We start from the raw sequence: 24442 nt of genomic DNA, 5'->3' as shown, positions 1-24442 counted from the left end.
TCTGCTAGGTTGTTACCTTGAGCTATGATGTTATTATTCTTTTGATGACCTGCACATTTAATGATGGCTACCTCAGACGGTAATTGGAGAGCTTGTAACAGTTGGGAAATCGCTTCTCCATGAGTGACAGGGGTGCCATCTGCTCTCAGGAATCCCCTTTGTTTCCAAATGTTTGCATGTACATGACATACGCCATAAGCGTAGGCTGAGTCTGTGTAGATATTAACACGTTGATCTTTAGCTATCTGGCAAGCCATAGTTAAGGCTTTGATTTCTGCCAGTTGGGCTGAACAAGGCTGATCAATTCCTTGGGACTCCAGTAATTCAAAGGTTTCGCCATCCGTGTTTAGTTTAACAATCCCCATACCCGCATGCAATCCCGCGGCATCCCGAAAGCATGAGCCGTCCACGAACAGGGTTAGATCTGCATCTATGGCGTGATTATACAAATGTTCTCTGGCTCTCAAAAATTTCTCTGTCTCTGCCACACAGTTATGTGGAGTACCATCTAACGGTATGGTCAATTTGGTGGCGGGATTCACCGTGTGACAACGTTGTATTGTTATTTCTGGGGCGGACAACACAACTTCATATCCAGTGCGTCTAGCTTGTGTTAAGACAAAACGTTGACTGGTTAGCAGGGCATGTAACTGATGCGACTTGTACAACGTTACTGCATGTCCCATGATTATGGATGCTGCTTTTTGAAATGCAAAGGCAGCTGCTGCTAGACCCTGATAGCATGGTGGCAATCCTGTTTCAATGTTGTCAAGCTTTGTACTATAATAGGCCAATGGTTGTTTTCCTTCATTTGTTTCCTGCATTAGTACAGCACATGCATATCCAGTTTTTTCAGTGACATACAAATGGAAAGGTTTCCCATAATCTGGGTTACCTAACGCGGGAGCAGATTGCATGTCTGTTTTTAGGGCCTCAAAAGCTCCCGTTGCCTGATCTGTCCAGACGAGGAGAGCTGCATTGCTTGTTTGCCCCACTGCTCTAATCATGGCACGCAAAGGTGCAGTTTTTATAGCATAATCACAAATCCACGGCCGACTGTACCCTGCCATCCCAAGGAATGAAAGCATCTGTCCCACTGTTTGGGGTTTGGGAGCCTTGATTATAGCCTCCACTTGGCTTGGGGCTATACATCGCATGGTCCCACACAACTGTCTTCCCAAGTATTCTACTTGTTGTTTGCAGAACTGCAATTTGTCCTTACTTACTTTATGACCTCCATCTGCCAATGCATGCAATACAGTTAATGAATCTTTTTCACACTGTTCTTGAGTCTCTGATGCAATAAGGAGATCATCCATATATTGCACCAATGTACTGGGTATGTCAAGGTGTTGTAAATCTTCAGCCAGGACTTTGTTAAAGATGGCTGGGGACAGGTTCAGTCCCTGAGGTAGCCGTGTATACGTTAGCTGTTGTCCCAGAAATGTGAATGCAAACAAATGTTGTGAGTCTGGGTGCACAGGCACACTGAAATAGGCTGAACACAGATCGATTACCGTGTACCATTTTGCTCCAGCAGGAATGCTTGATAGTATAGTATGCGGATCAGGTACTATAGGTGCATCCATTTCTATTATTGCATTGATAGGACGCAGATCATGTACCAGCCGATACTCTTTGGTATTGTTTTTAGGGATAGGGTAGATAGGAGTATTGCATGGGCTTGCAGTTTTTATTAAAACTCCAGCTGCCATTAGTCCCTTAATTACTGGTTTTATGCCTTCAATAGCCTGAGGTTTTAATGGATACTGCCTTTGGTGAGGCAGTTTTGCTCCCGGTTTTACTTTTATTTTTACTGGTAAGGCTGTTTTTACTAGTCCTACATCTGTTTTGCTTTTGGACCACACCACTGGTGGTATTTGCTCTAACAATTTCTCTTGTTGGGTCGATAACACCATTTGTCCCTCTGGTCTAGGATTGAGCTCCACTTTTTGAGCTATAGCCTCATCATTTACTTTTAAATTAATTCGTATAAACTGCTGGTCTTTTGACAGATGTACTTGTGGACTTTCCATGTTTTGCCATTCTTCAACTTCTGAGGCTGTCTTTACCATTGGACCTAGGTCATGGGATTCGTACTTTTCTGAGACTAAAAGGGTCACATGAGGCGTGGCATTCGGCACTTGATACCATTGTTGTTCAGCTGAAGTTAGCTTGACAGAAGCTGCGGCCCCTTGGGGGCCTAAATAAATTTCTGTGGTGGTTATGTGAAACAGCCGTTGATTCATCAATGCATCCCAGCAGCATGCATAGTCAGTTTGTTCTTGTTTGGCATCGAACATCAGGGTGACATGTAAAGGTAAACTAGGTGTATATACTGCTTCATAGTGTTGTTCTGCCCAGGGCTTCCATTTTTCCCATTCCAGTTGAAGATTTGAATTTTCTGGTTGTAACTTCAGCCAGTATACCATGGGTTGCACAGGTCGGACCTTGTTTTCCATGTCCATAAGCACCATAATGTTGGCGAGTGCTTCGTCAGGAAAGTGTATTTGCAGTCCTTGATGGGTACACACTATCTGGGTTTGTAGCTTACATAAAATGTCTCTTCCCAGCAAATTCACAGGTGTATTTTGTGAGTATAACAGGGGTGCTTCAATTGTTTTTCCTGCAATCGTTACAGGAAGTGGGCGTGTAAAAGGTATTATTTGAGTCTTCCCAGAGAAGCCGATGGTCTTAATTACAGACCCAGAGAGGGGGAGATGAGCGCCCATTTTCCCTATGCAAGAGTATGTTGCCCCTGTATCCACCATGAAAGGGAAATCTCTGTTTTGTATATTAACGGTGACGGTTGGCTCTTCCTTAGGTATCATCGAAATAGCCAATGCCACCGTTTCCCCCTCTGTCTTCTCTAGGCCCCCCTATTGCCAATAGGCAGAGGGTCCAACCCAATGCCGGGCCGGACAATTTCTCATTCGATGTCCAGGTTGTCCACAGCTCCAACACTCATTAGAGGGTTGATCCCCTATTGGGGGTGTTGGTCCCATAGGCGGTCCCGCTTGACTGTTCCTGGGAGCTGAGTTCTGGAATCTGCTTCCAAATGAAGGTTGGCGGGATCCTCTTCGCCACCCTCCTCTTTGACCTGGAAAGTTCCGTGACTCTCCTCTCCACCCATGACTGTAGGTGGGTCCATTTCCGGGTGTGCCAGTGCTATGGTAGTGATAGTGATGCTCCACTGGTGCCGAGACTTCTCCTGCAGCAGTGCTCCCTGCTGCTCCCTGGGGGCTCTGTGTGGCTGTTACCACAGGTGCCTGTATGGTGGCAGCAGTGTTTGTCGTAGGGCCTGTGCTTGCCGGCTCAGAAGGAACAGGGGTCATCATTGGTGCCTGGGTCTTTGTTTTTTCTTTCTTGACTTTGGTTAGCTCTCCCAACTGCATCTGCACCAATTTTTTCGTCAGGGATTTTGCTGCATCTTCTTCTTTTTGTTTTTCTTTCTTGTAGATTTCAAGATGGTGACAAATATGCTCAGAGTATAAAGCCCAATTCATTTTTGATAGTCCCACGACTCCATCTAGGGCTTTCTGAACCTCATCTGGTAGAGCCTTTTTTACAGTTATTTTAAACAGGATTTCAGTTGCTGGAGAATGGTTCCATGCATTTCCTGTTTCCTCCGCCCATCTCTTCTGGAATCGGTGCAGGAACTTCTTTGGGCACTCTTCAGGTGTCCACTCCTCATCATCCAATTTAGAGGGATCCAAGACCTCAGGGTACTTTCTTCTCAGTCCTTCCCACATGGAGTTTCTATAGCGATTAAAGGGGACTTCATCATGTTGATTAGTGCCCATCATCTGTGTTAGTCCAACCTTTCCTGCTAATTCTTCAGTGTCATGTTTTCCCATGACATGCATTAGCAAGGCTTTTATGTCACCTAAAGACAAGGTTACCCCTGCAGTGCCTTCTTCTAAGGCAGTTATCCATCTCCCAGCTCCTTGGGTGATGTCTGGCAGCCTGTTGGCCAGCCCCACCATGTCTGTCCAGCTCCATGGGGTATACACATGATGACCATTTCTAACCACCAATGGGCATATGAGGTCTTCGTCCTCCTCTTCTTCTGTGGGGGCTCCATACTGTCTTCCAGATCGAGCGCGACTGACTGGTTCCAGGCAGTCCATCCAGTTGGTTATATTCTGTTCTAAAGCCGCTATGTCTTTGGCTACACATTGTTGTCTTTGCCTGAGTCGGGCCTCTTTTGCACTCTCAATGATGATCTCACCAGAAATCTTTTGGGTGGGTGGCTCTATAATGTGATTCCCTTGATTGGGCATCGATTGTTGTAATATTCTTCTTTCCTCGGCGTCCCTATGTCTTTGTATTCTTTCCTTCGCTAGCCGAAGCTGCTCAGCTAGTTCTTCATTATCTCTTCTGGCCAGATCCAGTGTGTCACAGAAGCTCTTGTGCCACTCTTCGGAGCCTCTATAGCCTGTGAAGGTCCAGTCGGCTGACTTATGGTGGGAGGGGACGGTTTTCAGTGGACCTCGATGTGCAGGCGGAGCCTTCAGGTCTCTCTCTTTATCCTCGTCTGCCTCCGTGTCACTGTTATTTGTGGCCCCCCCTGCTGGTCGTGGTGAGCGACCACTTACTTTCGGACTTGGAGACCTTGTATGATCCATTTGACAGACTGAGGACCTGTCTCCTTGTGGCTCTCGAGCTTTTAGTGTCAGTGTGAATTTGCCCTCCACATCCATGCCTTGGTCCTCTTCACGAGTTCCTAATACAAATTGTCCAGCTGTCTTTCCCATATCATGACGTTTATATGGGGGTGGCTCTGCTTCCCAGCTCGGTGCACTGGCTTTAGTCTCTTTGGATCTTTCCTCTGTCATTTTTTCTCTTTTCTGCTGTAGCCTCTGAGCTTCCTGCTTGAACAAGGCCAAAACTTCTTTTTCTTCAGTGCGTTTTTTTGTTGTTATTTACGTTCTTCTGCTGATCTTTAATTTCTTTTTTCTGTATTTCTACCGCAACTGCTTCACACATCACCGGATCAAATGATCCCTCCAAAGGCCATTGCCTGCCCCCATGTGACCTTTTGTGCCACTTTCTCATACATTGGTTGGCCTTAGTGCGTTTTCCTGGATATTTTCTTAGTACTAAGTCTAGCGGGGTACTTTCCCGACCTTGACCTTGAGAGTTACCCATGTAACCCTGACAAACGCTATGTGAGGTGTTTCTATGGTGTTCTGGTAGTCCCTCAGGGGCTGTCCTGATCCAGACCAATAACTTGCCGGCTGTAACACCTGTTTTGTATTTTAAACCCTTAAAAGGATTAAATTTCCAACTGTTATGCCCGTCTTCTTTTTCTTTAACTAAATACGAAAATTTACCTGTTTCCCACCGAACCTTCCTTGGAACCACAGTCAGAGTCAACCTAGGAAACAGTTCTTCACCTGGATCGGTTGGCAGTGTTATTAAATGATTTAATGGTATGCTAATTTCTTTATTAGGATCAGCACAAAGCAGCTCCAGCCACGGGGTTAAATATCATGAAAATATCATGTCTTTATATTGATTTTTAAACTGATTGATATTTGGACATCGTTTGAGGTCATCCGTTATTCTGGTTATTCCATATTCTAGGGCCACACATGGAGACACAGAAACCTTTCCTGGTTGTCCGAGGGCCAGCAATTTTAAAGTGATACAAGCTCTGTAAATTATATTTTCCCTCTCTCTCAGTAAAAAAAATCTTGAATTCTAAGGGACACTTGTTTATTTTTCACTTCATATATATATATATATATATATATATATATATATATATATATATATATATATATATATATATATATATATATATATAAAATACAAATCATAAATGTTTATGAGTTCAATGGTATGAATATTTCATGAGATGAAAGCTGGAACTATTCACAAAGCCTCGTTGAATGGTTTGTTCCAGCTGTCACCAAATTAAATATTCATTCCATTGAAAGAATGGAAAAACATGTTGGGAAAGTGTAGTGACATGGACCCACAACAGGGGGCGTAAATGAACGGACAATGGAAGGAGTCAAATTATAACACTTTACTGTTGTGAATGTCACAACCAAACACAGCAGATTCAGAATGTGCAACAGTCAATTAATAAAGGTGTCGTGTGGGCACGCTCGACGATAGGAGACGCCCGTCTGGAAACGAACTGGAACCACACGATTTCCACCGCCACCTGAACCCGAGGAATACTGGAGCCACCAAGTCCCGGAGTCCCCAGGTGGCCACCTTCCCGGCGTGTCGGATCTGGTACTGCTGGCAGAAAGCAAAAGACAGTCAAAGGGTGGGTGTGTGAACACCCAGTAACAATGGTGGGAATGCCACCTCCACCTCTCACTCAACACGTTGCAGCGGTCTCAGATGAAAAGGAGCGCCGTCTTGCACAGCCTCCGCAAAAACGACCGGTTCTCCTGCAAACACTCACAATAACAGATTTATAAATCACAAAAGGCTGAGAGTATTACCTCCAGATGAAGATGATATCTCGGCAGTTTGGTGGAGGTGTCTTCCTGCTTTTATACCAGATGTGATGATTAGTGACAGCTGTCACGGATGATGGGTGACAGCTGTCACCACGGCTTGTTCCTGAGGCGGCAGCGCCCTCTCGTGCCTGAAGCCCGCACTTCAGGCAGGGCGCCTTCTGGTGGTGGGCCAGCAGTACCTCCTCTTCAGCGGCCCACACAACAGGACCCCCCCCTCAACGGGCGCCTCCTGGCGCCCGACCAGGCTTGTCCGGGTGGCGACGATAGAAATCGGCCAGGAGGGCCGGGCCCAGGATGAAGCTCCTCTTCACCCAGGAGCGTTCTTCGGGTCCATAACCCTCCCAGTCCACCAAATACTGGAAACCCCGGCCCATTCGACGGACGTCCAAGAGCCGGCGAACTGTCCAAGCCGGCTCCTCGTCGATAATACGGGCAGGAGGCGGCGCTGGACCGGGTGCACAGAGGGGCGAGGTGTGATGCGGTTTTATCCTGGAGACATGAAAGACCGGATGGATCCGCAGTGAGGCCGGGAGTTGGAGCCTCACTGCGGTAGGACTGAGGACCTTGAGGATGGGGAGGGGTCCAATGAATCGGTCTTTCAACTTGGGGGACTCGACCTGGAGTGGAATGTCCTTGGTGGAAAGCCACACCTCCTGCCGGGGCTGGTATGTGGGGGCCGGGGACCGTCGACGGTCTGCATGGGCTTTAGCCCTCGTCCGGGCCCTCAACAAGGCCGAACGGGCGGTGCGCCACACCCGACGGCGAGGTCTGTTAGAAAACTATCCGATCTTTTTATTTTTTGCAAAAACTATATGGATTTGAATCATGTCCGCTTGCATCAGCCAAGCTTGTACCTTTGTGCGCAACTGCGCATGCGTGAGTTTTTTCACGCCTGTCGGTTGCGAATGAGGCAGGTATAAAGTTTGCATTAATGTTATCTTGGTTCTTCCTGGGTGGTTCTTATGGCCACTGATCCAATCCCAAGCAAGGACTATTTGTATATAAAAATGTATTTCCTAAAATGATACATTTTTGGTTTCAAATGAAATTTATGTAGCTTTTTACCCCTCGAAATCCTCAAAAAGCTTCTGCTTCAGGGGGCTTTGCCTCCCTGAGCTCCCCACGAGGGCGTTGCCCCTCGACCCCACCGGGGGCCCTGAGGCCCACTGGACCCCCAACTCAAGGATTTGAAACCCCCCCTTTCACATTCCTATAAACCTCGTACAGCCCTGGAGACTGCCATCTGCTTTCCTCATTCTGGTGAAAAATTGCATCAGAAATTTGTCCAGCTTTTCATCCTTAACTTCATCTTAACAGCTCTTCATGCCTCTAGATGGCTTACAGTGTAGTGGATTTGTTTGTGTGTGTGTGTGTGTTAGAAGACTTAGCACCATCAGATAGCTCCTTCAAATCATCATCCGCCAGCAAAAAAAACTGCAGCATGTTTAGCTAAACACCACCATCGGTAGTGTCAGCATGTGAGGTGGTCGGGATGTGCAATAACACAATTCATATAGCAACAAAATTGCACGCTAAAAAACTATTGCACCGTCAGTGAAACACAGTATGGCAAATGGTACGAATAAGCCATGTCATATGTCATACAAGCCACCAATCAAATGACAAGCATCCACTCAGCCGTTTTATATATATATATATATATATATATATATATATATATATATTGCAGTTCACGTTTCTTTTAATAAAACCAAATCTGTCATTACACTACAATAACATGCTGCTAAAAAACATTAAAGCAACACTTTGAAAAAACATCAGATCTCAATGGGGGAAAAAAATCTTGCTGGATATCTTTCGTGATATGGACTAGGTAATGTGATCGGAATGAAAGGATGCCACATTGTTTGATGGAAATTAAAACTGTCAACCTGAGCGAAAAAAAAATATCATGCGGCAAGCTTCATTGCAGCAACTCAAAGTGGTTCTCAGTAATTTGTATGGCCCAGACATGCTTGTTCTGACATCATTGGGGCATGCTCCTAATGAGATGGCAGATGGTGTCCTGGGAGATCTCCTCCCAGATCTGGACCAGGGCATCACTTAGCTGGACTGAAGCATAATGTCCCAGAGGTGTTCTACTGGCTTTATGTTAGGCCAGCGTGGGGGCCAGTCAGTGGGATCAATTTCTTCATCCACAGCAGCACGGCAGACGTCTGACGTGCTGCTGTGCCTATGTCATTTTGGTGCGCCAGTAACGAAATGAGGCGATTGTCGCCTCGTTTCTGCTTAAATCTGACTATACGTGTACACGTATACAAATGACATCCTGGACAAGTTGGACTACCTGTACAACCTCTGCAGGGTTCAGGTACTGCACCATGCTACCAGCAGTGACTCTGACCCTACCCAAATGCAAAACTAGTGAAAAATATGTCAGTAAAGATAAGGAGGTAAAAATTGTCAGTGGTCTCCACCTGTAAAACCCTTCCTGTTTTGTTTTCCTGTCTCATTGTTGCCCCTCTAGTGCACCTGTTGTTAATTTCATTAACACCAAAGCAGCTGAAACTGATTATCAACCCCCATCTGGTATTTAACTGACCAGATCAATATCCCAGAAGTTGAATTAACATGATGCTGTACTTTGATTAAAATGTGTTCCTTTCATTTTGTTGAGGAGTATATCATTTGAGAAATGTTTGTTTGAGTGTGCACTTGTTCCTCTGTGCTTTAGCCATTTTCCACCAAACAAGCTGTGTGCATGTAGGCTGACCACAGAATTGCAGTTTGGGTTTGTTTTGCCAAAGGTTAAGGTTCAGTGGAGTCAATATTAGGTTTATCAGGGTGTGTGTTTCTCTACTCCCAGTTCCTTTGGTAGCTTTGTGGATGATAGACAACCCCAGAATTGACATTAAGGGTTTGTTTTGGCAAAGGGCAAGGTCACTGGGGTCAAAGGTGAAAATTATGATCTCCCCGCCCCATTTAGCTCCAGTTTTCTACAAATGTAGCACACATATGTAGGTGGGTTCTGTAATTATCGAGGTGATATCAAATGTACTAATCAACCGGACAGTCATTGGGGTCAAGGTCACTGGGGTCAGTGGTCAAACCTAAAGTTCTTCATTTCAATTAGCAACAAACGCAACAGATATGGAGATGATTTCTGGAAATGTACAGTCAAGGTAAGGCATTTTCCAAAGGTCAACAATTGGGGTCAAGGTCATGGCTGCCTCTGTGTTTGTTGGCTCACTCCTCCCAGGTGCTTTTGTTGATTTCTACTCAACTTGGTATGTCAATGAAAGTTTGGCTACAAAACTGTGGTAAAAATTTTTTTTTTTTGACAAAGGTCAAGAAATTAAATTTTCAACCTGATTTGGACCAAATGTGGCACACAGACATCTTTCCAGGGCAGAATTGCCCTGAAAAGATCAGCTAGAGTTCAATCTTTTCAGTGAAGTTCAAGGTCACTGGCTTCAAATGTCAGATTTCCGTAGCCTGTACTGTCTTCATGCTTGAGTTTGCTGTACAAGAGCATTTCATGTTTACAAAACATCTACGTGTCTTAAGTGATTCATCATGTCTGACCTTTTTCTGCTGTGTCTTCTTTGCACAGAAGTCAAAGCAGCGTCTCTCCAAAGAGCTCTCAGACTGCGTCATTTACTGTAAAAGTGTCCGCTTCAACAGCTTCAAACACTCTCGCCTACACTCTAAGTTCTATGAGGTGGCCTCTTTCACAGAGTCCAAAGCCCGCAAACACCTGAGAGAGGCGGGTGAGTGCAGAGGCATCATTTATTTCTTCTTCAGACCTGAAAATCTGCAGCCAGCTTGAGACCTTGTGTCAACAGCAACCCAGCGTATTTCTCAATGTGAACGTATCTGTGTTCTCTTCACTTCAGGGGCAGAGTTTGTGCACCACAATTCCCGGCAACTGACCAGGGTGTATCCCAGTGGGTTCCGAACTGACTCCTCAAATTTCAACCCACAGGAAATGTGGAATGCTGGGTGCCAAATTGGTAATTACAGATGAAAGTCAACATTAGATTTGACTTACGTTATTTAGTTGAACAAATGATTTGCATTTATGATTATATTTCCCTTTGGAAATAAATTACTGTCAGTCAATGTATAATAATGATAATAATAATAATAATAATAATAATAATAATAATAATAATAATAATAATAATCAGAAGAAGAAGAAGAAGAAGAAGAATTAAAAATTAATATAAATTACATACTTTTTTTAACCCAACATCAGCTTAAATGTATTTAGATGTAGCATATGATGCTGTTTCCTCCAAGGTACAGCTAATTGAAATATTTACAGGTGATCAAAGGTTTATGTCAACTCTTGGGCTGGTCTCCCATTTGCTGATTTTTGTCTCCCCAATTAAACTAAATGAATAAATCATGGCCAATTCATCACAATATCAGTCCAAAGTTGTATTTCATAGTATTGTGCATGATTATGCACCAGGTTAATGCCAATTACAAGTATCACTGAATGTAGCACCATGATATGGGAGCTACTGGGCAGACTCACTGTGAGCAGTCTATGTGCTAATGTCAGTGCTTACAGCAATCACAGACTGTATATATACTGGACAAACCTGCGTGACGTCACCCACTGGTTTTCTATACACACCCGGAAAAGCCTATTAACCCCCTTTTCTCTGACTGGGGTGGAGCATGTTTGGCTCAGTGTACAGGGTTGCCAACTTTGGGATTTCGGCTGGAGTGAGACTCTGCATGCGCACAATTAATTGAGTTCAACAATTAAAATTAAATCATATGTTTAATATATTGAATAAACAAGCCCCAAATTACTTGGTCACTTCTTTTAAATTTACAGCTGCACAGCACAATATTAATACTTGGTCGAGTGCTTGTCTCTGGTCATTCCTCAGGTGAAGACCTGTGGGGCTTCATCCTTCAAGTACACTGGAACTAAACTATTTAATGGTCTGCCTCATCAAATCTTTTTAAAAACAGGGTCAGACAGATTTTATTCACAGAATTGGCTCAACAAGACAACAATCAATTTATTTATTATTTACACTCAACAAAAATATAAACACAACACTTTTGGTTTTGCTCCCATTTTGTATGAGATGAACTCAAAGATCTAAAACTTTTTCCACATACACAATATCACCATTTCCCACAAATATTGTTCACAAACCAGTCTAAATCTGTGATAGTGAGCACTTCTTTGCTGAGATAATCCATCCCACCTCACAGGTGTGCCATATCAAGATGCTGATTAGACACCATGATTAGTGCACAGGTGTGCCTTAGACTGCCCACAATAAAAGGCCACTCTGAAAGGTGCAGTTTTGTTTTATTGGGGGGGGGATACCAGTCAGTATCTGGTGTGACCACCATTTGCCTCATGCAGTGCAACACATCTCCTTCACATAGAGTTGATCAGGTTGTCAATTGTGGCCTGTGGAATGTTGGTCCACTCCTCTTCAATGGCTGTGCGAAGTTGCTGGATATTGGCAGGAACTGGTACACGCTGTCGTATACGCCGGTCCAGAGCATCCCAAACATACTCAATGGGTGACATGTCCGGTGAGTATGCTGGCCATGCAAGAACTGGGACATTTTCAGCTTCTAAGAATTGTGTACAGATCCTTGCAACATGGGGCCGTGCATTATCCTGCTGCAACATGAGGTGATGTTTTTGGATGTATGGCACAACAATGGGCCTCAGGATCTTGTCACGGTATCTCTGTGCATTCAAAATGCCATCAATAAAATGCACCTGTGTTCTTCGTTCATAACAGATGCCTGCCCATACCATAACCCCACTGCCACCATGGGCCACTCGATCCACAACACTGACATCAGAAAACCACTCACCCACACGATGCCACACATGCTGTCTGCCATCTGCCCTGAACAGTGTGAACCAGGATTCATCCATGAAGAGAACACTTCTCCAATGTGCCAAACGGCAGCGAATGTGAGCATTTGCCCACTCAAGTCGGTTACGACGACGAACTGGAGTCAGGTCGAGACCCCGATGAGGACGACGAGCATGCAGATGAGCTTCCCTGAGACGGTTTCTGACAGTTTGTGCAGAAATTCTTTGGTTATGCAAACCGATTGTTTCAGCAGCTGTCCGAGTGGCTGGTCTCAGACGATCTTGGAGGTGAACATGCTGGATGTGGAGGTCCTGGGCTGGTGTGGTTACACGTGGTCTGCGGTTGTGAGGCTGGTTGGATGTACTGCCAAATTCTCTGAAACACCTTTGGAGACGGCTTATGGTAGAGAAATGAAGATTCAATACACGAGCAACAGCTCTGGTTGACATTCCTGCTTTCAACATGCCAATTGCACGCTCCCTCAAATCTTGCGACATCTGTGGCATTGTGCTGTGTGATAAAACTGCACCTTTCAGACTGGCCTTTTATTGTGGGCAGTCTAAGGCACACCTGTGCACTAATCATGGTGTCTAATCAGCATCTTGATATGGCACACCTGTGAGGTGGGATGGATTATCTCAGCAAAGGAGAAGTGCTCACTATCACAGATTTAGACTGGTTTATGAACAATATTTGAGGGAAATGGTGATATTGTGTATGTGGAAAAAGTTTTAGATCTTTGAGTTCATCTCATACAAAATGGGAGCAAAACCAAAAGTGTTGCGTTTATATTTTTGTTGGGTGTAGAAAAAAATAAAGAATACTATATATTTTTATTTTATTAACTTTGATGGGTTTTATGTATGTATGAATGTATTTTTGCCTGTGACTATTTTGTTCTTAAAAAAAAAATTATTAATTTATATAGCACCAAGCACCACCACTTCACAAACATCATTTAAAAGGCAGAATAAAATTAAATAAAGATTAAAAACACAATAAAAAAAATTAAATATAAATAAGTAAAAGGAATAAAATAAATAAAAGAAGACACACAATCGTATAAAATACTAATGATAAAACAGGGAAAAAAGTGTGTCTTCAATCTAGCCTTAAAAGTCTCCGCAGAGTCTGACTGTTGGATCTGCGCAGGCAGATCATTCCACAGAGCTGGGGCGCGGTGAGAGAAGGCTCTGTAACCCGCTGTCTTTTTATTCACCCTAGGGACGCACAATAGGCCTGCACCCTGTGAATGCAGGGCCCGAGCCGGTATATAGGGCTCAACCAGGCCGGCCAGGTAGGAGGGTGCCAGGCCGTGAAAAATTTTATAAGCCAATAACACTTTAAAATCCAATCTCAAAGAGACCGGACGCCAGTGAAGGGACGCCAGATCTGGCGTAATGTGGTCAAACCTTCTGCTTCGTGTCAGAAGTCTGGCAGCGTCATTTTGAACCAGTTGAAGACCCCTGATGCTGGAATGCGGTAAACCTGAAAACAGAGCATTACAATAATCCAATCTGGAAGAAATAAAAGCATGAATCAGAGTCTCAGCATCAGCCATAGACAGGATGGGACGACTCTTTGCAATATTTCTTAGATGGAAAAAAGCAGTCCTCCTAATGCCCATAATGTGGAGGTCAAAGGACAATGAAGGATCAAAAATTACCCCGTTTCCTCACTTTGTAAGTATGATGTGTGACACACGAACCTAGGCTAAGCGCTAGCTGATCAAATTGATGCCGATGTCTTGCTGGACCAAGAACCATCAATTCAGTCTTATCAGAGTTCAAAAGTAGAAAGTTACTAGACATCCAAGTTCTCACTGCTGCAAGGCAATCTTCTAAAGATTTTATGTGGGCAAGATTTCCAGCAGTTATCGGCATGTATAATTGAGTGTCAGCATAGCAATGAAAAGCAACCCCAAAATGCCGCAATATGTTCCCAAGGGATGCTATATACAGGGAAAAACACAGGGGGCCCAGAACAGATCCTTGCGGAACCCCAGACTTCATGCCCCTAAAATCAGAGATAGTGTCATTGCACAAAACACAGTGGGAACGACCAGACAGATGAGACGTCAACCACGCAAGGGCAGTTCCAGTAATTCCAAAATGATTTTCCAACCTATCAAGTAGAATATGATGATCAACGGTGTCAAAACCCAGCACTGAGATCCAACAACACCAAGACTGTAGTGGTATCCGAGTCTACTGCTCGCAGAAGTTATTATCTATCGTCCACCTGGTCGTTACTGTGAGTTTCTCTGTTAATTGTCAGACCTTTTGTCTGACTTAGTGCTTAGCTCAGATAAGATAATTATAGTGGGCGATTTTAACATCCACACAGATGCTGAGAATGACAGCCTCAACACTGCATTTAATCTATTATTAGACTCTATTGGCTTTGCTCAAAAAGTAAATGAGTCCACCCACCACTTTAATCATATCTTAGATCTTGTTCTGACTTATGGTATGGAAATAGAAGACAACACTATTCCCTGAAAACTCCCTTCTGTCTGATCATTTCTTAATAACATTTACATTTACTCTGATGGACTACCCAGCAGTGGGGAATAAGTTTCATTACACTAGAAGTCTTTCAGAAAGCGCTGTAACTAGGTTTAAGGATACGATTCCTTCTTTATGTTCTCTAATGCCATATACCAACACAGTGCAGAGTAGCTACCTAAACTCTGTAAGTGAGATAGAGTATCTTGTCAATAGTTTTACATCCTCATTGAAGACAACTTTGGATGCTGTAGCTCCTCTAAAATAGAGAGCTTTAAATCAGAAGTGCCTGACTCCGTGGTATAACTCACAAACTCGTAGCTTAAAGCAGATAACCCGTAAGTTGGAGAGGAAATGGCGTCTCACTAATTTAGAAGATCTTCACTTAGCCTGGAAAAAGAGTCTGTTGCTCTATAAAAAAAAGCCCTCCGTAAAGCTAGGACATCTTTCTACTCATCACTAATTGAAGAAAATAAGAACAACCCCAGGTTTCTTTTCAGCACTGTAGCCAGGCTGACAAAGAGTCAGAGCTCTATTGAGCTGAGTATTCCATTAACTTTAACTAGTAATGACTTCATGACTTTCTTTGCTAACAAAATTTTAACTATTAGAGAACAAATTACTCATAACCATCCCAAAGACGTATCGTTATCTTTGGCTGCTTTCAGTGATGCCGGTATTTGGTTAGACTCTTTCTCTCAGATTGTTCTGTCTGAGTTATTTTCATTAGTTACTTCATCCAAACCATCAACATGTTTCTTAGACCCCATTCCTACCAGGCTGCTCAAGGAAGCCCTACCATTATTTAATGCTTCGATCTTAAATATGATCAATCTATCTTTGTTAGTTGGCTATGTACCACAGGCTTTTAAGGTGGCAGTAATTAAACCATTACTTAAAAAGCCATCACTTGACCCAGCTATCTTAGCTAATTATAGGCCAATCTCCAACCTTCCTTTTCTCTCAAAAATTCTTGAAAGGGTAGTTGTAAAACAGCTAACTGATCATCTGCAGAGGAATGGTCTATTTGAAGAGTTTCAGTCAGGTTTTAGAATTCATCATAGTACAGAAACAGCATTAGTGAAGGTTACAAATGATCTTCTTATGGCCTCGGACAGTGGACTCATCTCTGTGCCTGTTCTGTTAGACCTCAGTGCTGCTTTTGATACTGTTGACCATAAAATTTTATTACAGAGATTAGAGCATGCCATAGGTATTAAAGGCACTGCGCTGCGGTGGTTTGAATCATATTTATCTAATAGATTACAATTTGTTCATGTAAATGGGGAATCTTCTTCACAGACTAAAGTTAATTATGGAGTTCCACAAGGTTCTGTGCTAGGACCAATTTTATTCACTTTATACATGCTTCCCTTAGGCAGTATTATTAGACGGCATTGCTTAAATTTTCATTGTTACGCAGATGATACCCAGCTTTATCTATCCATGAAGCCAGAGGACACACACCAATTAGCTAAACTGCAGGATTGTCTTACAGACATAAAGACATGGATGACCTCTAATTTCCTGCTTTTAAACTCAGATAAAACTGAAGTTATTGTACTTGGCCCCACAAATCTTAGAAACATGGTGTCTAACCAGATCCTTACTCTGGATGGCATTACCCTGACCTCTAGTAATACTGTGAGAAATCTTGGAGTCATTTTTGATCAGGATATGTCATTCAAAGCGCATATTAAACAAATATGTAGGACTGCTTTTTTGCATTTACGCAATATCTCTAAAATCGGAAAGGTCTTGTCTCAGAGTGATGCTGAAAAACTAATTCATGCATTTATTTCCTCTAGGCTGGACTATTGTAATTCATTATTATCAGGTTGTCCTAAAAGTTCCCTAAACAGCCTTCAGTTAATTCAAAATGCTGCAGCTAGAGTACTGACGGGGACTAGAAGGAGAGAGCATATCTCACCCATATTGGCCTCTCTTCATTGGCTTCCTGTTAATTCTAGAATAGAATTTAAAATTCTTCTTCTTACTTATAAGGTTTTGAATAATCAGGTCCCATCTTATCTTAGGGACCTCGTAGTACCATATCACCCCAATAGAGCGCTTCGCTCTCAGACTGCAGGCTTACTTGTAGTTCCTAGGGTTTGTAAGAGTAGAATGGGAGGCAGAGCCTACAGCTTTCAGGCTCCTCTCCTGTGGAACCAGCTCCCAATTCAGATCAGGGAGACAGACACCCTCTCTACTTTTAAGATTAGGCTTAAAACTTTCCTTTTTGCTAAAGCTTATAGTTAGGGCTGGATCAGGTGACCCTGAACCATCCCTTAGTTATGCTGCTATAGACGTAGACTGCTGGGGGGGTTCCCATGATGCACTGTTTCTTTCTCTTTTTGCTCTGTATGCACCACTCTGCATTTAATCATTAGTGATCGATCTCTGCTCCCCTCCACAGCATGTCTTTTTCCTGGTTCTCTCCCTCAGCCCCAACCAGACCCAGCAGAAGACTGCCCCTCCCTGAGCCTGGTTCTGCTGGAGGTTTCTTCCTGTTAAAAGGGAGTTTTTCCTTCCCACTGTAGCCAAGTGCTTGCTCACAGGGGGTCGTTTTGACCGTTGGGGTTTTACATAATTATTGTATGGCCTTGCCTTACAATATAAAGTGCCTTGGGGCAACTGTTTGTTGTGATTTGGCACTATATAAAAAAATTGACTGATTGATTGATTGAGAAGATCATTCACTACTTTAATAAGTGCTATCTCTGTGGAGTGATATTTTCTAAAAACAGACTGCAATGGCTCAAAAAGATCATTCTCAGTAAGGTGGTCCACGAGCTGCCATGAAACCACCTTTTCAAGAATTTTAGAGCAGAATGATATGAGGGCTGTTAGAAAAGTATCAGACCTTTTTATTTTTTGCAAAAACCTGATGGATTTGAATCACGTGTGCTTGCATCAGCCAACCTTGAACCTTCGAGCACATGCGTGAACTTTTTCACGCCTGTCGATTGCATCATTTGCTGATAAGCAGCCTTTGTGTGAGGATTGTGCAGCGCGCTCGGCGGATTTTCATTTCAAGAAAAAAGACGCATCAAATTTTGCCAGAAACTGGGTGACAGCCAGGTGGAAACCATTCAGATGATTCAGACGGCTTTCGGTGACTTTTCAGTCGTGTGACTATCCGAGAAATTGAGGTAGGCATGTCCCAGCATGTCCTGTTGCTTTTGCTCTGCCATCAGCAGCTTCGTGCCGATGGCTTCGGCACGAATTTCACCGCCACTCTTTTCATGGCCAAATCTTCTGTCACAATGGAATGTGCCGAAAAAGTGCTGATGTCCACCTCTTCCACAAGTTTCGGATAGTCACACGACGGTCCCGCATCACCACAGCGTTCACTTTGGAAATGATCTGGTCGTTTCAGCATGTTGATGGCCAACTGGAGCGTGGCTCGCTCTCCACCATTGTGCGGACATCTTTAAACTAGTTGTACCTCTCCTTAATCTGTGTGATGCCCAGAGTATTGTCATCAAAAGCCGTCTGAATCATCTGAATAGTTTCCACCTGGCTGTCACCCAGTTTCTGGCAAAATTTGATGCGGCGCTGCTCCAGTCCTTCCGTCTTTTTCCTTGAAATGAAAATTCGCCGAGCATGCTGCACACATCCCACACAAAGGCTGCTTACCAGGAAATGACGCAATCGACAGGTGTGAAAAAGTTCATGCACGAGGGTTCAAGGTTGGCTGATGCAAGCAAACGTGATTCAAATCCATCAGGTTTTTGCAAAAAATAAAAAAGGTCTGATACTTTTCTAACAGACCCCGTACACTTTAACCAATAAAACATTGAATTTATTTGATAAAGTTAAGGTAACTTTTTCCACATAACATTGTCAATTAAGTGCAAAACAATATTGTAGTTGAAATGAATTAAATCAAATGAAACATTATTACTTAAATCCCTATAATTAACAATTGCAAGTATATTGAAAATAATAGTATTAATTACATTTAAAACCCCCCTGTTTCATTTCTTAGAGTGTAGATTTGATATCGGCCTATAATTTTTCAATACACCAGGATCGAGATTAGATTTCTTAAGTAATGGTTTCATCACTGCAGATTTCAAACAATTTGGAACAGAACCAGAATTTAGTGAAAGGTTAATCATTTCCAGCACAGTTGGCCCAAGAATGGGCCACAGATCCTTAAACAATTTTGTTGGTATGGGATCAAATAAACCAGTTGTGCTTTTAGTAGACATCATGAGTTTCATCAGCACACCTAGTGAAGTACTCTTAAATTCCATAAATCTAGGTAGCACCTCAATAGTAGCTCCCACCTCAATAGCTGGGTGCAATGACTGGACCAAAGTACAAAGTATGCTGAGATATGCTTTTTTTTTTCTTCTTCTTCTTTTTTTTCTGTTACCCTGCATTTTATGTATTTATGTGTTTAGCTAATATATGTTTGTATTATTTTTTGCATGTTACAATACAAATTAAAATTAATTGTTCCACACAAGTACTATGTTAAAGATTGGCCAGCATATGTCACCATATTTAATTGCTTCAAACACTGAACCATTTCAAAACAACTGCTTCATATTGATTCAGTGGTTCAAAATGCTTCATTTTTGCCGTCAGTATAATTATCAATAAAATGCATCAGCAACCACACGTTTTCAGAGCATGTGCACAGATAGACTTACAATCAATACTTGCTAACCAGGACATTAAATAACGCATCATACATCCTTTAAATTACCTAGTTCGCAACTAGTTGAAGTCTGTAGCCGACTGTCTCAACACACAGTCTGATGAGGCTCCGTCTGTAGTGGCCAGGGACCCAAAGTTAGGCTTTTGATGGGCTTACCTAGTTATCCAAAACTTTATATGCCTCCTCAGTGGCTGACTCTGAACCATAAGCTCCGAAGCGTTGCTCGAACTCTCTCTTCACACGCAGCTGACGTTTCAGTTGACAGGTTTTCAGTGACCACAGAATACTGCAGTGAGAATGTTGTCAGCACTCAGCAGATGTTAACAACTGTTTCTGTTTATTAAGTTTACAGTTTCGCTGCCGTGTTTAGTGGAATGACAACCTTATATATCGCTATGGCGATGCATCAACTCCTCAACTAAGATTGAACTCGAAGCTAGACTGCCTGATATCTTAGCTTCACATTTGGCAAATACCCAGTCAGTAGACAGTCTTGTGGATAGTTTATACTCAGTGCTCAAAACTACACTCGACATGCCTGCACCACCTCTGTTAACCCCACCCCCAAACACAGTCACCTTGGTTCAATGATTACCTGCGTGACCTCAAGCATAAAGCTAGAGGTCTAGAATGGAAATGGCGTAGTTCAAAATTAGAAGTATTCCACCTTGCGTGGCGTGATGCTATCTTAGACTATAAGCATGCACTACTGGCTACAAAGTGGGCCTATTACTCTGATTTGATCAACAAAAACAAACATAACTCAAAGTTCTTGTTTGACACAGTGGCAACACTTATTATGGACAACCACCTGTAGTTCGCTCTCCTTTTACAGCACAAGATTTCATGGATTACTTTGAGAGAAAATAGAAGACAGTAGGTTAAACATATCCCAGCAATGCCTTAACCCAGCCACTACACCCTGCTATTGAGGTGGGTGCCACTACTGAGGTATTACCTAGATTTACAGAATTTGAGAGTATCTCTCAAGGCATGTTGATGAAAATCGTAAAGTAAACAAAAAGCACAACCTATTTATTTGATCCTATACCAACAAAATTGTTAAGGACCTGTGGCCCACTCTTGGGCCAACTGTGCTGGAAATTATTAATCTTTCTTTAACTTCTGGATCTGTTCCTAAATGTTTCAAATCTGCAGTGATTAAACCATTACTTAGGAAACCTAATCTTGACCCTAGTGTATTGAAAAACTATAGGCCAATATCAAATTTATCATTTTGCTCTAAAATTCTGGAAAAAGTGGTGTCACGGCAGCTCGTGGACTATCTTACTAAGAATAATCCCTTTGAGCCACTTCAGTCTGCTTTTAGAAAATATCATTCTACAGAGACGTCTCTCACTAAAGTGGTGAATGATATTCTGCTTGCAATGGATTCGGACACCACTATGGTTCTGGTGCTGTTAGAGCTGAGTGCTGCATTTGATACAGTGGATCATCATATTCTACTTGAGAGGCTGGAGAATCATTTTTGGATTACTGGGAATGCCCTTGCATTGTTGACGTCATACTTGACCAGTCGTTATCACTGTGTTTTGTACAGTAACACTACTTCTAACCTTAGTGACATGAAATTTGCGGTACCACAGGGGCCTGTCTTAAGCCCCCAGCTTTTCTCCCTTTATATAGCACCCCTTGGGCACATATTGTGGCGTTTTGGGATTACCTTTCACTGCTATGCTGATGATACTCAGTTATACATGCTGATAACTGCTGGTAATCTCATTCACTTAAAATCCTTAGAAGATTGCCTTGCATCAGTGAGAAGCTGGATGTCTAGAAACTTCCTACTTTTACACTCTGATAAGACTGAAATGATGGTTGTTGGTCCAGTGAGACATTGGCATCAATTTGACCAGTTAACACTTAGCCTAGGCTCATGTGTCATACATCACACTGACAAAGTGAGGAACCTTGGGGTAATTTTTGATCCTACATTGTCCTTTGACCTCCACATTAGAAATATTAAGAGGACTGCTTTCTTCCACCTATGAAATATAGCGAAGAGTTGTCCCATCCTGTCTATGGCTGATGCTGAGACCCTAATCCATGCATTTATCTCTTCAAGATTTGACTACTGCAATGTTCTATTTTCTGGTTTGCTGCAGTCTAGCATTAGGGCTCTCCAACTGGTTCAAAATGCTGCAGCCAGACTTTTGACACGAAGCAAAAAGTTCAACCACATTACACCCATTTTGGCATCCCTTCACTGGCTTCTTGTCCCAGTGAGATCAGATTTTAAGGTTCTGCTACTAGTCTATTAAACTGTTCACGGACTGGCACCTCCCTACCTAGCTGACCTAATTCAACCTTACGTACCAGCCCGGGCTTTTCGTTCTCAGGGTGCAGGACTACTTTGTGTCCCTAGGGTGAAAAAGAAGTCTGCGGGTCATTGACCTTTCTCTTATCATGCCCCTGTTCTGTGGAATGATCTCCCTGCATCAATAAAACAGTTAGATTCTGTGGAGACTTTCAAGTCCAGACTTAAGACACACTTATTTTCCCTTTCGTATGGCTAGCATACTGGCATAGTATAGTTCTACACTTTTTACTCTTTTATTAGGAAACGGAGCGTGCCGCTGCCTCAACTTTACCTAAATTCAGGGACTTTTAATGAAGCTTAGGGCTAGTGGCTGGCGATCACCTTAGTATTTCCTGTTTTTCTTGTTGTTTAATGCTGGCAAATTATACAGTATTTCTTGTCTTTCTGATGCTTGATTCTGTTTTGTCTCTCTGTTTAAGGTGCGGCTCCATCCAGAGATGGGAGTTGTGTTTGTGCTGGAGACCCTTTTGTCCTGTGCACCAACAGCATTTCCTGTATATTTGTTTTGTGAATTGTTATGTAATTTATGTCTGTAACACGGCCCAAGCAGAGGGTCACGCCTTTGAGTCTGGTCTGCTTGAGGTTTCTTCCTCAGAGGGAGTTTTTCCTTACCACTGCTGCTCTGGGGGTTAGTAAGGTTAGACGTTACTTATGGGAAGCGCCTCGAGGCAATTCTGTTGTGATTTGGCACTATATAAAAATTAAATAAATTGAAATTGTTTCGGGTGCGCGCCTTATCCTCTCTTTTCATTAAGAAACAATGGGCTGTGGTCTGGTCTAAACTAATGTAGTCATCAACAGCAAATAAACGGGAGATATTTTTGTTTTGGCGTGACATTTCTTACTTGTGCATGAGAGCGTGAGATTGATGCTGAAACCATGAGTGATGCGTGAGAGTTGGCAACCCTGACTGTGTGATGAAAAAACCTGAACACCCCCCCCCCCCCCCCACACACACACACACCATTCTCCCCCTCCTCCCCCTGAGTCTGAAGCACAAACTAACAGCTAAACTCAGTTCAGGTGCTGATTAAGTCATATTTTGGGGGACTGCATGGTGGTACTCAGTGTTGTGAAAGTAACTTTGACAAGTTACTTTTTTAGTTACTTTTTTAGTTGCTTTATACAGTTGCTTTATGCAGTTACTTCATTAGCAGCATTATGCAATTACTTCATTAGAATCTGCCGAAAACTTGCAACTAATAAGTAATGTAACTAATAAGGTAACGAGTAATGTAACTTGGTTACTCGTAAGATTGAGCAATCAGCAAAGTAACTCATCAGCAAAGTAACTAATAGTTACTTTTCTGAGTACTAAATCTTAAAAATAACCAAATTAGATTATGAGTAACTTTATTAATTACATTCAGCAGCTGCCGACAAGGTGTCCGCAGCTGCTAATGAACTAACTGTATGAAGTAACTGTAAAATATAACTGTATAAATTAACTAATGAAGTAACTTTCCAAAGTTACTTTCCCCAACACTGGTGGTACTTTGGTGTGGACAGTAAAAGTGATCAGCCGCACATTTCCTCAGAAATTGTGCATTAAGTGCACCTACCAACAGCTGCTAAAAGTGCTAACATCATTAGCATACACTGTTAAATAAGACCAGAGTTTCATTCAGCAAGGAATATTGCAACAGGGATGTCGTTGATGATCCATTAGGACAGTTCACCAGATAACAAGCTGTATTGTTCCAGGTGTTTGTAATAAAAAGCTCAAAACAGACACAAAAGTGAGTGGCTCCATTTTGGCGGCAATACGTGTACATTGACTACAAAAGGAGGAGTCAGTGGACATTGCCGCTGTCACTCAAAACAACCACGCCCACAATTTTACAGAATTTTATTAGTTAAAACATCTTAAACTAAGAAGGTAGAAAAAGCTCACACTGCATTATATTTTAAGTTTAGCGTTTAATTTTAACCTGGCATCAAGGTGACTGTACAGCCAAATCTACATTCAAGCAGAAATAAGTTGCACATATTACACCGATTATTCACTTCTGTGGTTCATAATGTGTCACAATGTCACTCCCCCCCCCCCCTTCATTTTCATAATTTTCCCAATTGATCACTATGCTCTACATCTCTGCTATTATTGTTGTGTGGGCCGCCAGAAGAGGAGGTACTGCTGGCCCACCACCAGAGGGCGCCCTGCCTGAAGTGCGGGCTTCAGGCACGAGAGGGCGCTGCCGCCACGGACACAGCCGGGAGTGACAGCTGTCACTCATTATTTCCTGACAGCTGTCACTCATTCATGCTTCATCATCTCACTCCATAAAACCCAGACGTCATCTCCACCTCATCGCCGAGATATCGTACTTCTGTGGAGGTAACCTTCTCAGCCTGCAGATTCAGATAAGTGGTTACACAGACGCTGCACGAGTGTGTGTTAGAGGTGGAGGTGGCATTCCCACCGTTGTTGTTACGGGGTGTACACACACCCACACTTGACTGTCTTTGCTCTTCGCCAGCAGTACCAGATCCGACAGTCGGGGACGGTGATCACCTGGGAATTCGGGACTTAGCGGCTCCAGTATTCACCAGGTTCGGTGGCGGCGGAAATCGTGTGGTTCCGGCTCTTCTCAGGACAGACATCT

At 42.9% G+C, this 24442-nt stretch overlaps 1 protein-coding gene across 1 annotated transcript in view; it reads left to right on the top strand.

Annotated features, from left to right (window-relative positions):
- The window catches only part of plcd4a (phospholipase C, delta 4a), a 125805-nt gene that overhangs the window by 82591 nt on the left and 18772 nt on the right, over positions 1-24442 (top strand). Inside the window, 2 exon segments of the mRNA XM_034173691.1 lie at positions 10060-10216; positions 10343-10459. Coding sequence (XP_034029582.1) covers positions 10060-10216; positions 10343-10459 — 274 coding nt within the window.

The sequence above is a fragment of the Thalassophryne amazonica genome, chromosome 1, assembly GCF_902500255.1.
Source record: "Thalassophryne amazonica chromosome 1, fThaAma1.1, whole genome shotgun sequence".
Taxonomy (NCBI): domain Eukaryota; kingdom Metazoa; phylum Chordata; class Actinopteri; order Batrachoidiformes; family Batrachoididae; genus Thalassophryne; species Thalassophryne amazonica.
This window is presented reverse-complemented; position numbering and strand designations above follow the sequence as displayed.